The following is a 17,032-nucleotide window of genomic DNA, read 5'->3' as shown; positions in this document are numbered from 1 at the left end:
AAAGCGGCAAGTTAGGCATAAGATGTCTACTATACTTTCACAACATTCCTTATCGTAGCCGTGATCGGCTGTCATGGAAATGATAAAGACCATCAATATTAAATAAAATATTTACAGTTATCTAGCTGAAAACGTTCTCGACGATCCGTTGCATTCGTTTATTAATATTTGTTCGTTTCTCTACGACGTTTTTTCCATACTTAAACACTGAGTTCAAATATCGGAACCTGTATATTAACATCGATGGGTCTTTTTTCCAAAAGTGCAACCTTGTATCTAACATAAACATATGATACCACAAGGTTTCTTGGAAAGGAAATTAACTCCTTTGTGTAGCGTTTGCTGCACATGGGTGTTTTCTGTGACATATTGGCAAATATCGACTACACAGCTACAAATGCCGTGCTTGGACCTTTTTCCAACAATAAATCGAGAATTTTAAAAATGAAACGATAAAATTAATCAGTTGCACAGTTTTCGTATGAATAGTGATGTTCTCTGTTGATTATGATCCCACATCGTCAAAAAGTGATTTAGGTGTTGCTCTTTGAGATAATCTCGTTCCAACAATTCCTTCAGTCACGTGACCTTAATAAATGCGTTGTAATGCAGAAGGATATGTGAACGTTCACTTTAAAGGTGTTTTGAGCACATACAACAATGTATACAGAGCAATATAACACTTATGTTGTATCTAAGTTGCTTTAAGAATGTACATTAACAGTGAAGCATCCGTGTGACGTCACTATGGTATGACATTCAGTCATCATTTCTAAGAGTGAAGTTATGTGTTTTAGATAAAATATTCATTTGATCATTGGCATAAGTATTACAAGAGAATACTTATCAGTACATTTAGGGGGAATGTGTATCTTGAACAAAGTTGTCAATTCTTTAACACAGGATGAACAGTAGAAATTATACGTCATACAAATGTCAACAGTACTTTTGAATATGAATTTATTAATAGATACAGTATATGCCGGAAAAATAAATAAACAATGTTCCTTACAACTTTGGTGTTATTCAGCTGTAATGGTTTACAAATTCAACACACAAGAGTATGTGATGTCATTATTAAACATTCCCAAGGTGTCGAACCGGATATAACAGTAGTGCAAGGTAGAGAGGACGAAATACGCTTACAAGCTTTCTCTTTATGTTGTAATTGCTCATACACGGTAACATTGTCTTTGATCTTCAGTAAATCAGCAGTTTAACGTTTGTAGTCACCTTGTTTAAGTTGACAAAACCAAAATAACTGTTAGATTTCTATTGCTGCATATATATGAGATTTACACAATGGGTGTGTGTAAGGATGTGACACTTTATGAGGATGATATGATAATTGTCCAGCACTAAGAAAATAATATGGTGAAAGAATATGTAATTTATCAACAGCATCTGATGTGCAAAATAGTGCAATTGAGCAAGCAGTTATCAGTAATTAATATAAATATCTGGTAATATTCTTTTAATGTTCATCAGCTCCGTCCATGGCCTAAAGGTTTTACTGCAGCTATTAGAATAGTTCTTTGTAATTGCAAAAATCCCTAATATTTCTGGTAAGTTGTTGAATAAACCATTAGATAAAATAGGCTGATTTCCATCATTTCTTTAGAAAGGTATCTGTAACGTTCACTTTTGTGATATTTCTCAGGATAAATTGGTTGCGTAGGATCTCCTCAAGATTATGTTCCATTGATTTAAACATATAATGTTTAATGAAAACTTTCATGTAAAATCTTCAATATTACGCGAGAAATTGTACTTATGATATCAGTACGACAAATTTTGGTTTTTGTTTGTTTTTGTTTAACGTCCTATTAACAGCCAGGGTCATTTAAGGACGTGCCAGGTTTTAAAGGTGGAGGAAAGCCGGAGTACCCGGAGAAAAACCACCGGCCTACGGTCAGTACCTGGCAACTGCCCCACGTAGGTTTCGAACTCGCAACCCAGAGGTGGAGGGCTAGTGTTAAAGTGTCGGGACACCTTAACCACTCGGCCACCGCGGCCCGTTAAAAACGATAAAAATGAGTTGGTAGATAACTATTAACAATATTTGCTTAGTTACGATTATGACATTGAAAAATAAACAATGTAAGGTATTTATAAAATCAATTATTCACTTTTGAAATTCGTTTGACTGAAAACTAGACATTTATTTTTAATGGGAATGTCGTTAGGTCATAAGTATGCCTTTAACGTAACTTGTGATACTGATCACGATAATGTCTTACCATTGTCAACGTATTCTACTATTTGTTTGGTTGACCTAGTTGTGACATTGCAGTTGTTTAAATACTCTGAAGTTATATTTTCTGTGGTTCAAATTTTCCCGCATTTTACAAAGGGATTGTTTTTATTATTTTCCTTTAGAATAACAATTTATCGTATACTACTGTACATTGATAACATTTAGTAGATATTAGATACCTTATAGCAATCTTAGCCCGCCGTAATGAGAAAAACAGTATGTATAGTGATAATAACTAATTAATAAATATGTGGCTATATGATGTCATAGATTTAAAGGTACTTGGAATCACTTAATGACATTCTGCTTGTACATGCATGGATATTTGTTTTGAAACAAAAATCATTTTCTTGCCATCATTTTGTAATAGAAACCACATGTCAGTAATTTTGATATGAAAGCATGATAATTGGTATTTTGGTGCTAGAGTTGGTTATACTTGTGTTGTGGAACATCACATTCATTGGAAGCATACGTCCTGTATCGCCGCCGGTGGAGTATCGTAATACGAAATTGCACCGAAACCATCCCATGAAATAATTATTTGTATATATATATATATGTACTTATCCTAAACTACATGCTGATATTTTAAGAATACATCGACCAGTATTTTAAAGTGCATGTGTACTTTAACTTGAACATGATACATTGGGGTTCCCTGCAGGATAATTTATTTCTTCATTCCACAAACGCAATATACACATTTCATATGCAGATCTCACCCTATGAGTTAGTTTGGCATGCGTATCATTAACATATGTCTATTTGTATTTCAAATTAGTTAAAAGTTGTATTTCGAATAAATCAAGCAATACTGTAACAATAGAATATATATAGAAAACAATAAAAAGTAGGAACAAGTGTCTCAGACATGTATGTAATTATATCACCCTTGTTGGATTTAAATAAAAAAATTAAACGCGAGTTGTTAATATCAGCCAATATCTAATATAGATTTATTCAATTCGGGATAGATACATTTTCCGTTTATATCTAAACATTTCTTGGCCATGTTTAATAGCCCACACTTCTATATAGCTTCAATGTTGTACTACTCAGAAGGCCTAGAACGACTTGGCAGAAATAAGAAATTTATTTTGATTCGTGAATCCTGAACTGTAGACCTTAATAAGGTCATAAGAGAAACTAACAAATATGGAGGGAAGCAGTTGGAGAAAAAAAGTGTAAAATATCCAAAAAGCTAAATAAATATTTGTATGAATATGAATATATATATTTTTTTATTTTGTTCTCGAACACTTAAAAATCAATACATAAAGATTCATCAGTCACATTCGTCTCCGTCATTCGGAAACATTTCCTTTCCTGGTGCATCGCTTGGCCATCTTCCGCCCGAGATGGGAACCGTTTCGGGTTCTGTTATCTGATCGACCCCTACATTACTATGCCTGAAATGTTAACTCTACAAACTGGTTCGTCTGATATTTTGTTGAAAGGTTGCCGTGTTATGTCATTTCGGAATGTTTTCACTATAAAGTAGTCCTACGGCCAGATCATCCACCGGAGTCATCAAATCTATGATATTCGTAGATTGTTACGTAGCCCAACTGGAACTACACTAACAGATACGAGATGCACCACCAGACGCCCCAGCCGTGAAAACGTCGTTGAATCAGCATAATATTAAAACCCGAAATATTCAGTCAATCGGCTTAAGAAGATAACCAACTGTTTCTAGTAGAACATTCAGTATTCCTCCGAAATCACCCCAGCTGATCTTCCGGCCATGTTTGTTTCTATTATTAAATTTAGTCACCCGCGTCCCAAATAGCAATTCTTCAAGACAGGCAGACAATGTCATTTTTAGTAGATAATCCTGGCATCTCGTCCTTATTTAGACAGTCCAGTCACCTTCGTGGCACTGCTGACCAAATAGAATGGTCAGGCTGTAGAACACATAGATTATTTATGACCTGTTTAGCAGGAGCAGAAAGTGCATACAATGACATTACACATAATGTGAGAATAAAGGCATGCTTTCGGTGGCGGCTGTTTGGAGGGCTTAAGGACAATCATATTGATTTGTCCCATTATCTTTCTTTACAGTATGCCTATACAATGATGCTTGTCCCTACATCCGGCAGGGTATAACACCCTATACGATTTTTGCTACTACATATGGGATGGTGGAATTAACGAACTGTGTTACATGTTCTATGTTCAATTTAGTTAAATCATATATAAATTGTAATTTGTCGTTCCTTTAGAGGACTTCTAAGAAATCATTATTTCTGTCGTTAGTATTGACACGAGTGTTGTCTATCTTGAAAAGAAATAGGTCTCCATAAGAAATGGATTGTCCTAATTAAATGTTACATATCTAGCAAAAATGTAGCTTGTCGAAAGTAAAAATATATGGCAACCAAAGAGGTCATCTATACTCCGCTTCACATCTGCTGATCCGTTTAGGTCAATATGCTAATTTTCAGCTGATCAAACCATCTTTACTCACACCGAAAGTATGACCAAATCTCTTTAAAAAAGAGCGCGATTATCCAAAAAAAAAAAAAAAAAAAAAGAGAAACAGCATTTTATGATAGAACAAAGACCACAGGTGATGTTTGCTCATTATATAAGATACCCCTCGAACACAACCTTCTTTAAAGGGTATTTAATGGCTTCCCAGTCTACTACTACCTATGCATAGTCGTTTTGTGTTATACAAGAACTAGGAATAAAAACGGTCCGTGCTCTCTGCATAGTAAACACATATAGTACAAAATTAGTTTGTAACACCAAACGTGATCAAACTGCTTCCACAACTTGTATCCCCATCACTTACCTGGTCTGAATACCTCAACTGATTTATTTATAGTCTCTATTATTGTAGGCCTTTTCGTGTTTCGATTGGGTATGACCTAGTTGTAATGATGGGTAGATATTGAACGATCGTAGATATCGTAGTAGATATAAAATTGGTCCCGCTCTATAACGTAAGACGTTGACAGCACGCATGTCCTGTTTCAGGCATAAAACAAAATAAAACAAGAACTATCTGTCTCGAAATTGGCACCACATCTTTCTTTAATTACATTTATGTCCTTGTGAACATTACACATCTTATAACGTAAAATACAAAGTATCACATTACAAACCACGTGATTTGAAATACAGCTGAAGTATCACGTGAGATATACATCACATGACGATTTAGCCAAGTGCCAACTAATATATCACTTTACACTAATGTCATGTGATGTCTAAATCGAATGACGTATAGCACCACATGGGATCTTCATGGTAAATCACGTGATGAACACAGAATAACAGATACGTCACAATTTTTAACTTCACGTAACATTAACATTAAGAAATACAAAGATCATGTGATTTATCACGTGATATAAACATGTTGCAAAGTATTCACGTGACTTAAAACAGCTTGCAAAGTATTCTGTAACACAAATATCAAATGGAAAAACATCACAAAGAATCATTTAACAACACCAACCATACAACCTTAAACATAAAATCATATTTTCACATAAAATATCTTGGTCCGCGAGAAAGCGTAAAAAAGAATATATAATCATGATTAGAATAACCACGTGTTGTTTTTCATCACAAAGTTGTCAGCAGCGTATTTCATCACAAAAGCAATTTTGCATGTACTGAAATATATAAGCACTACTTGTGCTATTTGAACACAGAATGAAGCAATATAAAAAGTCAAATATACAGAGCACAAACTAAATGCGGTATATTGTATCGAACAACATTTAGTTATGATGAAATGTTCTCGCTTTGTGTAACCTTCCATTACATTTCGCTTGGAATTGATAAGGAAACTATGATAATTTCATAAACAGATCTTCTTTTTAAATCTATTAAATACCAAGTAAACTTTGATATTATTAACATGTCATTCTATTAAATCAGTAAATTCATTAAAAGTAAAATCTATTAACTGTTCATCGAGTTATGTCCGTATTTCATAACATATTTTCTCATAAATTTCTTTGCAATTTTTACCCTTTCATTGCCAGACATATCTATAAGAACTAGTTGAAATCACCTTTGGTGTTTAATAGAAAATTGTTTATAGGGCGCGAGTATTATTGATCTTGTTATGACCTAGAAAAAAATTCTGAAATATGCACTTTCAGTTTAACCTCGTAACACTGATCTTAGAAACATAAATACATATGTATATCATATTCATTTCAAACGAATATTACCTATGATATCCAGGTGATGGAGCACCAGTAAGATAGATAAAAAACACTTCAGGTTTTATACCACCCCCATTACAGCAAAACATTAAATCTACGTTCTAAAACCGCAGACCATTCTCACTATATGGAGCGTTGTTTTGGTCCTTTATCTATAAATAGCCATCCCGGGTGGCATTCGTTCCATTTTATAACGCAGCTATCGTTAAAATGCTCTAAAAAGGTACTTCAAAGAAAATTGATCTGTCTATGACAATGAAAGAATTTTCGGAATGCCGACATGTGCAGTGAACAGGTAAAAACTCTACAGGTGGAAACCAAAAGCTTAAGTTGTTAAAAGTATTTCTTGGTAGCAGCATGATGTCGTAAGGGCCTTTGGCTATAGTTATATTTTAATAATAATGTTATCACAGACCGCAGTGTGGTCTGCTTTACATATGACGTACCTACCACGATGCTATTAAATGCATTTTAAGGTCTTCACTAAAATATTCGACACTCTATAGTAAACAAAAGAACGACATCACCAAATTTCCCATTAGTGTCGTCGGTTTGGATAATTTTGGTCTCATTTCCTTGACATTACATATACAGTACAGCGTTGAAATATGTAGTTTAAGATTTAAGTTTGTTGATGGTACTTATTTCACTTATATATCTTTAACATAAGTAATTTCGGACAGCATTGCGGTAACTAACACCTTACTTCATTCACCAATGCATTAACAGGTTCATCTAACAGTTGGTCATTGTTATATATACCTTAGGGGCAGTAGCTCAGGACAAGATGAAGACATCTGAACGTGCACGTTATGTCGTGCTACTATTTGTCCAGCAGACGTTTGATGACGATTAATGCTTTTAACGAAAGACAAGCGAGAGATTGGACATTGAAATAAACTATGGGATGTAAAATGAAATAAGAAGATTCTAAAAACGTTTTAACTGTAAATATGTATATAAATAGCCCAAAAATAGCCGAGTATGGTTTGAAAATGGAATATTGTATCGCCATCAAATAATTGATATAATTTTTATTCAACTTCGGGCATTAAATGAAATGTAAAAGAAATCTTTGGTCGTTGTATATGGAAAGTAAAAAATAATGATTGGTTTCACTAAAATGATGTTTTGGTTGATGTTTTAAGTATTTTATGGGAAAAAATGTATCTCCTGATACAAAATAAAGATCCTAAAAAAGCGAAAAAAATATTTGAAATCGTAGGTTTTATTTTTAATTGACCCACCTTTTATTTTATCAACACAAATCAAGTATATGTGTAGAGAAATAAATTCCTGCTCATGATAAAATCATGAAAGGTTAGTTACATCGCTCAACATAGGCGTGAACAGAATCTTATGATAGACAGTTGACTACTCATTTTTCTTTTTGCTTCATTTTGAAGGATCAGATTTGAATTGCAGTATTCGCAACATTACAATATGACGTCAAGTTATTGTTGTCGCTTTCATGAGTAGTCCAGAGGGTTCGAGGAATATGTCTAGCACTAGCAATAATATTGAAATAAGGAGGTTAAACAGAACAGCCATGCAAAGCAAAACTTAACAGGATTGGTCCAGTTGCTGCCAATGTTTCTCAAGTTTATATCCAAGATCTACTTCCGCGAAGAAATCCAAAATTGATTGTGAAATTCCTCAGGTTGAAATCTAGTAAGAATTATTCAAAGCATTCAAAACAAGGTAACGAAAATTAAACAATGATATAAATCGAAATGATGAATGTGCAAAAAATATATCCTCACAAAAATCCCGCGGAAACTGAAACGTATATCCAACCAGGAATTTTCAACATAACATTAAAGACTTTTTCCTCATAGCATAAGCACGATTGATCCGAATATATAGCTGCTCTTCATCTTTCATTAAATCACACAGGGCATGGTTCTTGAATCTACCATTACACACAGCCATGACTTAGTTACCGACGTGTCCGTTCAGCACATGCTGAGTATAAATTCCATTGAACTTGGATGATTTCACTTTCCCCCTGATATCGAACAAGCCTTGTTTCTTTTCCTTTGGTGGTTTGTTTGTTTTTGTAAAATCTTTCGTAACTTTTGTCTTACTAGAGATAACTTTGTCCTGTAAGCGCGAATCAGCTATATACGAAAGTTTACCATTGCCTATCTTCCTCTTCTTTCCCGATGTCTGTTTTAAAGCCCCTCTACTACCGTTTTCACCATCGCCAACAGAGGGCGCTGTGAACGCTGAAACAGGACTATCTCGGCCATCGTTAAAGTCATAAACACTTCCGCCATTGTTGCTGAAACTGTTAACGTCTTCCAAAGGTTTGAATCCAGCACTGTCTAATGTGTGTTTATTCAAGAGTCCTTTGCTAACAGAAGTGGGTGCCTGATATGATAATCGGTCCATGTATTTAGATGTATTTTTCTTGATAACCGGAGCACTCGCTTCCTTTTGCGGGGGGTCTTTCTCGTTCTGTTTCAATGGTAATGGAGATTCTTTTGAATGCTGTGTCTCATCTCGCGTCACAGGCGACAGTGTCGGTGCAGGCGCGGGCGCGGACGCGTGCGTCGGCGTCGTCTGTGACGGAGGACTTGCTTCGGTGGCTGCTTCCATAGGGGATGCGTCTCTTTCCCCAACTGGCGTGTCCTTCGGAAGGTCTTCTTGGACGGATGCGTGTTTCTCCATGCATGGGGTCTGCACTTCCTCGCATTTTCGTTTGTAGTTTCTGGCCAATTCGAACACAGTGTATACAAGTCTTAAGGGCGATTGCTGTAATACAATATTAACCAATGCATCAGTACCAGTATAAAACTACTGTCCAAAAACCAGTACATCTACCCTCCGGATCAAAGTAGATGTTAAATATTTGTAAACATTAGCAAATTATCAAACAAGTGTGCCCCAACATCTTTTATTTATTTCTAAATGCAGTTTTTTTTGTTGAAAGACAAATGCTTTGCTGCTTAACAACAATAGGATTAACGTTTGAAGGACAAGATTATTACAACACGTTGCGTAGTTTAACACAAGACAGCAAATAAAACGGTTTTCATTTGATCCAGATAATGATACTTTATTTGATTGACAGAAATGTCGTTATGATTAATCAATGTATAAATAAATACTAATTAGAGAACAATTGATGATGACAGTTAATTATATTTTGTTATGAAAATCTTACCCTCCTCCATGTGTAAATATATGCTACGTCCATCAAGGTAAATAGGTCATCCAAAGGTTCAAACGAGTGAAAAATGTCGATCTAGAAAAACAAATAATTACGGTACAATAAAAATCTTGTTTGACCAAGATATATAAACGTTTGTTGGTGGGCGGCTACTACCTTGTATCTGATTGGATGTCATAACCACGTGACATCTTTGGATTTTTATAGATGTCTCATATTCAAGTTGTTATATATCATGTAAATAAAAAACATTGAAAGTACCTTGTAGCGTGATGGCAGGTCAAATTTCATCCGGATGAATTTCTTGAGATGACCAATGGTCACAGCCGCTGGACACTGCAGATACCGTACATCCCTTTTCTGGAACAAGTTAATAATGACTTACATATGGATGTAAAAAGAAACAAATTAAATGATACTAAGTTCACCATCTGATAAACATGTATCCCGGAAAAACTAATGCTAGGAGTTGATTTAGCTTGAGAAAAGTTAAGGAAACCTACTCATGTCATTTGGTGGGTGACAAAACATAAAGTAAGTTTTCTATACAAAAATAGATTTTTGCTATACAGGTAAATGAACTAGTTTTACAAGTATGTTTAAAACCAAATAATGATAACATATGCCATACAATCTGGCATGCACTATAAATACCACATGATAATGGAAAATACAAGCTCCTTAAAAATGTGTTTTATATTATGATATTACGACATTATTTCCTTTTTATCAGTGTACAAGTTATGCCAGGAAATCGATTATTGATTAATTCGTGATAGTTATCTGATGATTCAGTTGCAATATAAGTATTGATGTATATTCTTGGTTAATGTAGAAATCTCTTTTTTTTTTTTACTTTTAAGAGTGTTGACGTCCTCGCAACAGCAAAGCAAACACCGTGTCATAGTAACAATAACACAAAGTACAGAAAGACATACCATGTTGCCATGGGAACAGCGTTTCGAGTTTGCTCACTTCCAATGCCCTCAGATGTCACAGAAGAATCTCCCCAATTTACATTGAACCCACTTTCAAGTCCTGCTTAGGGAAATCCTAGACACCGACATACGTCACGTATTCTTACTTTCTATTTGTTATACTTGGTCAAGTTTATTTTGTTTAACGTCCTATTAACAGCCAGGGTCATTTAAGGACCTGCCAGGTTTTGGAGGTGGAGGAAAGCCAGAGTACCCGGAGAAAAACCACAGACCTACGGTCAGTACCAGACAACTGCCCCATGTGCGTTTCGAACTAGCAACCCAGAGGTGGAGGGCTAGTGATAAAGTGTCGGGACACCTTAACCACTGGGTCACCGCGGCCCCTATATGTTATACTGATCGACTGTACCTTCATTCTGTCGGGATTATCCTCCTCTTTATAAGTACCAAGAACTTCTTCCGGAACGCATCTTTAAAGAAATGGAAAATATTCAGTCCTTTTGAAATATAAATAATAATATAAACTATACCCTGTTTGGTGTTGACTATAATCTAAATTCTGATGATGCTGGCAGTATCATTGCTTTAGTGTCAGGGTAATTGATAATACTGTAATAATCCAGCAATCGACTCTCTTTATCAACTTGTCTCTAAGTGAAATTTAAAACTTCATCATATCGGATGACGAAAATCTTTCCAATTTCAGTCTACGTGTGTTTAATTACCAAAAAAAGTTGAACACTTACTCGGAGTAGAGTTCAAGCGATAGGCTGATTTTTTCATCGTACGTGTAGATGAGTCGGTCTTGATCTTCATCGCCCTTCTCCTCGCTCGGCCCAGTGCAATGATGAGCTGGCAATGGAAACATATAAAACTGTCTTTACCTTCTCATATAAACTTCATTTACGATGGAATCGTATTCGATTTTATAGGTGTTTTATATCATGTCTAGACGATATACAAAACCATGTATAATAAATCTTCGGTGACGTCGGGTCAATTCTAGGGTCTCTAAGAGTAAGTACGAATTTACCCTAAAAATAATCGCCGTTACAAAAAAAAACTCCTGAGAAATATAGATATTTGATTATCAAAAATAATCAGGTTTCAGATAACTGACTGATGCCTAGTTTCAAAGGTATACGAATAAGAATGGCATAATGTGTACACTGGTAATATTTTCAATTATTTATGCTTTTCAGCATTTTCAAAGTTTATATAAACGACGAAAAATGGATTTACTGAAGATAACATCAATGAACTTATAGTCTGTTTCATAAAATTAATTAATACATTTATAATCAGTTTCCAAATTCTCTGAAAAATAATTCTTGTCGCTCCACACGTTTGATAAAGTGTTACGTTTAAATCCTGAATGATAAAATGGCAACATGGACCCTTCAGTTAGTAGTATTATACTATCGTCAAATATATTACTTATACACCAGGTCAAGAGTGACTAGTGGTGCGGCCTACATCGACAGCCTGGGTGGTGAAAATAACACCAATCTAACTAACATGTCACAGTAATTTATCATCACTGTCTACATAAACTTATATCAGATTTCCTACAGACACACGTGTTACGTTACGTAACCGCTAACATAAAATAAACAAACAATTCGTCATTCTGTCATGGCATAAACAAAGTACAACTCGTTGAAGCGGAAGTGCCAAAACAATTAACTTCACAATCGTGCCATTTCGACATTTTCCGTATAATTCGAATTTTTATTTATGCTTCTGTTCAAAACAGAGAATATCAATTCCATTTTAATTATTATTGAAATTGTATGCAAATGAAAGCTAATTAAAATGTTTTAGAAATTATATCTCCAGTCTTACTTGCTTCTGGGTGGGCATTGTACAGGTCACGTCTGCGTTTCATCTCACCTGCAAAAACAAAGCGTGCTTATGAAAACGTCTCATTAACAATTTATCGTAATGATCGATGTTCTAAGGAAATACCCCAGATCAGAACCGGTAAATGACAGTCTAGAGTGACTTTTTCCTAGATGCCTACGAGGTATGCAATTTACAACAACAAAACTTAGCGTTAAATCACAAGGTTAAAAATTTTGCTGAATCGTGGGACGTGTTTGTTATACTATAAAAGACACCACTATTAAACCTAGGCCGATCGTTTACATATATTTTTGTCGATATGACCAACCTACAGGGACGACCCAATTAATCAAACGTGACAGCTTGTGGTTCTTACGGTTTACACTGCACTGTGTGTAATTGACTGTGTATGGACAACCACGATTCCAGTTTGAAAGAACGCATGTATCTTCTACAAAGTTTGAATGACATCTCGCATTAATTACGGTACATGGCATGGGACGATTCGTATATGTTTATAAATAGTCAGAAACCCTTTGGGCGGCACGGACGTTAATCATACCTATCTCTTGTGAACAGCTAAGCATGCTTCATAATGTAGGTAATTACAATGTGACAATAGTTCCCCTGGTATATATTACAGCTGGCTTACAAATGACAACAAATTTCAAATGACCCGTACATTCACAATGGCCATCAAAATGACCGAACAAAAAGTGCCCAATCTGCCTTTACTTAAGGCAAGAAAAGAACTATTTTGGACAAGTTCCTGAAAAATATAGCCCTTCAGAAAGCAATTCAATACAAAACCGATTAAAAGTTAAGTGGAACCGGCATAAACTGGAAGTTGCCGAATCTCCCACAAAAAAAAAAGGTAATTCAGAATATTTACGTTTGAATGCACGTCACATTAATTGAAGATAGCTGTGTGCAATCTCCTTCATTTTCGCCATCTAACATAAAATACCAGGTATCAGATTGTGGCGTCATGAGTACAATTATGATGACGTCACAAAGTCAAGAGTAAAAACAAAATAGATGGTATTTTCATTGACTTCCCGTGTCTTCATATTTACATAATAGCTTTTACATATTCAAATGTTCAAGCCTTGTTTAATTATTTTAAACAGGATATTCGCGAACAAGTTGGATTCCCAATCAATCCTTTGCAACTGAATCAAGTTGAAGCTTATTACATAAAGCTCGCTGTGTAATTACATGGTGTTGCTTTACTCTATACATTTTTTTTTAAATTGCTATGAATATCCATTTCGTGTAATTCTACCATTGAAATAGCCCTTTGTTAATTGCATATGATTCATTGTTAAAGTATTAAAAGAAAAAAAAACCCAGTTTATTGTACCTATTGTCGACCCGTGGTATCTTACATCTTATCTTACATGTATGTTCATATTCATGTTGTCAGGATCAGGTTTTCGGACGCGGTTCGGCGATAACAATGCCAGTTTCCACCTTTTATTTTCTATACCCATATTTTTTTCGGAAAGAATCACTTACTTTTGTATAGCCCAGGAACTAACTTGTACACAAGGTCCTGTAGCGTTTTGTCTGATCTGAAATTAAATTGAACTAAATAATTAAGATAATTAGTAATAATTAACTAAAGAAACATCAAATTATTTATAAAGACCAATATGTATGCAACAGATTTTCAATCATCTACGGATGACACACATTTACAATTATTGTTTTCGTGAAAATCATACTATATATTTTCCCAATTTGTGTGTGATATTTCAATGCTGTTATCTTTTTCCCGTCTGCATTTTCGTCGTCTTTGTATCCAATGGCTCATCCACCGTATGGTATGTGCGCCTTTTCTGTTCTCTCGGGCGTACACATGTACATGTATTAAATAATCCAATCTATTTCTGTATCCATTTTGTATTGATTTTGTAATAGCCAATCTAGCTGACTTACAAGTCGTCATAGGTTACAATATGAGCATGTTACAAGCAATTTTGTTTATGTGTTTGTAATTTATATTAGTATAAATACATGTCCATTCATCTGTCTTTTGGCCACTCTACCTCTTTGTGATTGTATTTCCTATATTGCCCCATGTGGACCGGAATTCGTTAATAAAGAATTGTATTGTATTGCATTGAATTATGAGCAAATCGAAGGGTATATACGTGCTCTCCAGACTGGCCCGTCTCTAAAATATGTATAATCACAAATAAAGCAAGACTTGTATTTTTGATCTCTTAGAGATCTCTCTGATCCTAAGTTTCAAACTATGGGTGAAAAGCTCATACAAAACTGGTAGCTAGTGCAGGCGCCATCTTGCTGGATGCGAGTTGGTTCGTTTGGAATCTTGTTTAGGAATCTTGCATACCTGTGATCTCTTTCATAAAGATAAAAGGTGTCACGCGTTTACATAGAAGTACTACGGGCCGTATTTTATTTGGATGTAGCATCTCTGTAGCGTCAAACGTGAAGATACAAACAAAGTCAAAGAGTTAAAAGCGTGTCTAGAACCTCACGAATGGAAAACGCCAGCCTTAGATTTGCCATAACATATTGTAGGGGCTCAGAAGAGTTTACATTGGCAAGATCTGGAAACCTTGGATTTTGGAGTTATTTTTCTGTTCGTATCACTTACTTTACATTCTGTAGTGGTTTGGTTTTATGCACCATGACATCACAAATCGGACAGTATTTGCTTGATTCCAGGTAGCGAACAATACATGTACGGCAAACTGAAAAAATACAAAGGAAATCCGAAATAATCAATGTAACACGGTCTGTTGTATAGATTCAAGACTTTTATTCACAAATGCAACATTTTGCAACAAGGGGATGAAAAAGTTCTCCGGCTGTTCCCTCGAAGAATGCACTTGATATTATTGTCAACCATACAAATTTTGCATATTCTTTGACTAGCGCCCATCTCAAAGGCGCTTGAATCGATCGAACATTCCCATTAAAAATATCTTTGCACAAGGTTGGGTTTAGCATGCAAATATCAGGTCTATGCAACTGATCATGAATATGTGGAAACGGAAAAGACGACAACAAATATTTTGGGGAGAACATATCATTTTTGAACAGCCTTGTGTTCCCACAGTTTCTCCAATATCTCGTCATTGTTCTGAAATCTCGTGAATGTGCTTATCACTTATTGATATGTTCCTCCAGTCATTTGTCTGTGTGTCTTAATAAAACTATGAAACTGTGAAATTAAAAACTGTGTATAAGGTCCAAATTACCCTAAAATCACTTCGATGTCACCAAAATATTGATAATACCTCCAAAATATAATAATTTAATTGTTCTGAAAACTGTTTTAATGTTCTAAAGTTCTGATGTCATTGAATAGCTTTGAAATATCTTTTCTATTTCTCTAAACTGTCCCAAAATGAAAGTGTAATTATTGTCCTCTTCAATTTGACTACGTATCATATTCCTTTCGCAGATTCTGAAAGACCTCCATCCTTGCTTGGCACGATTATAAATAGTTTACAGTATAACCTGTGTAAAGGTTCTTGTATAGGGACTGATGTAAAGATCTAACATCAACTTTGCTGTTCGCGATTGTGATTAAAGAGACATATTCGAGGTTCGCGATTGTGATTAAAGAGACATATCCAACTGAGTTCTTGTAATGTGAAATATTATTATGTCCATTACAGGACCAAAAACACTTTTCATTGATAACTATTGTGTTATAGTAGGGATATGTAAATAAGCAATCGCGTATATATATACATTAATTGTCTTTTTGTTTTATTCAAAGTCTATCATTCGTCACCTAGATATCTTAACAAAACGAACACGGTAACTTCAGTTGGCCAAGAGAGTCGGAACTATAGACTAGTAGCGCCACCTTACTGTAGCAACAATAAAGCAAGGGGAGATAATGTGGTAATCAGCTATTGGCAGGTACAAATGTCCGGTGACGTAAATTGCCGGGGTGGGTACTTACAGGAGTGGAGACATTCTATTATGGTCGCTGCCTCTATGTAGTACCCCCCACACAGCACGCAGATCAGGTGGGGGTTCAACTCCGTTATCTTTATCCGGGTCGTTCTATGCATCTGAAACCGTAAAAAGAAACCATCGTCATATTAATGTTATCTACTAGCCTCCTGGAGTAATGACTCCATGTGAGTTTCAGATAAATATAGTGACTTTTTAATGTATACACTGGCGTTAGGATACATTGACTCAAGGTTACACAGTGACCTTTATGACAGTGACACATAGGTATACGGTGACCTCGGATGAATAGTGACCTTTAAAGAATGGTCAAATTCTGATAATACCAATGACCTTGACTTTCAGATTACAACACTTCGAGATTTCAGATAGTGATAGTTGTGACATTTAAACTAAAATCATGACCTTCTTATCAATGATGGTGACCTCTGAATAACAATTAATTTGACCTTGAGATAATAATTAAATCGGCCTTTAAATGACAATGGCAGCGAACTTGAGATAAAATTTGATGACTTATGTATTTTTTGTTAATTACATGTTTACCAATGAACTATCAAATTTATTTATTCTACAAAAGTCATATTTTTCACTGGTGAAAAAACATAACTTTTTCTGATATTAACAACACTTATAAATCTGATTTTATAAACAACAA

The 17,032-nt window shown here is 35.0% G+C and overlaps 1 protein-coding gene across 2 annotated transcripts in view; it reads right to left on the bottom strand.

Moving 5' to 3' along the window:
- Positions 1-5,279: 5,279 nt before the first annotated feature.
- LOC117343589 (polycomb complex protein BMI-1-A-like) overlaps positions 5,280-17,032 on the bottom strand; it is a 30,667-nt gene continuing 18,914 nt past the window's right edge. For both annotated transcript variants that reach the window (XM_033906019.1, XM_033906020.1), the window contains exons 2-10: positions 16,361-16,472; positions 15,038-15,134; positions 13,930-13,985; positions 12,412-12,459; positions 11,313-11,418; positions 10,976-11,036; positions 9,890-9,988; positions 9,623-9,703; positions 5,280-9,210 (exon numbers count right to left, since the gene is read on the bottom strand). In XM_033906019.1, coding sequence (XP_033761910.1) covers positions 8,389-9,210; positions 9,623-9,703; positions 9,890-9,988; positions 10,976-11,036; positions 11,313-11,418; positions 12,412-12,459; positions 13,930-13,985; positions 15,038-15,134; positions 16,361-16,472 — 1,482 coding nt within the window. In that variant the 3' untranslated portion in view covers positions 5,280-8,388. The remainder of the gene's footprint in view (positions 9,211-9,622; positions 9,704-9,889; positions 9,989-10,975; positions 11,037-11,312; positions 11,419-12,411; positions 12,460-13,929; positions 13,986-15,037; positions 15,135-16,360; positions 16,473-17,032) is intronic.

The sequence above is a fragment of the Pecten maximus genome, chromosome 15, assembly GCF_902652985.1.
Source record: "Pecten maximus chromosome 15, xPecMax1.1, whole genome shotgun sequence".
NCBI classification, from domain to species: domain Eukaryota; kingdom Metazoa; phylum Mollusca; class Bivalvia; order Pectinida; family Pectinidae; genus Pecten; species Pecten maximus.
The sequence above is the reverse complement of the archived record's forward strand: the minus strand, read 5'-3'. Positions and strand labels throughout refer to the sequence as shown.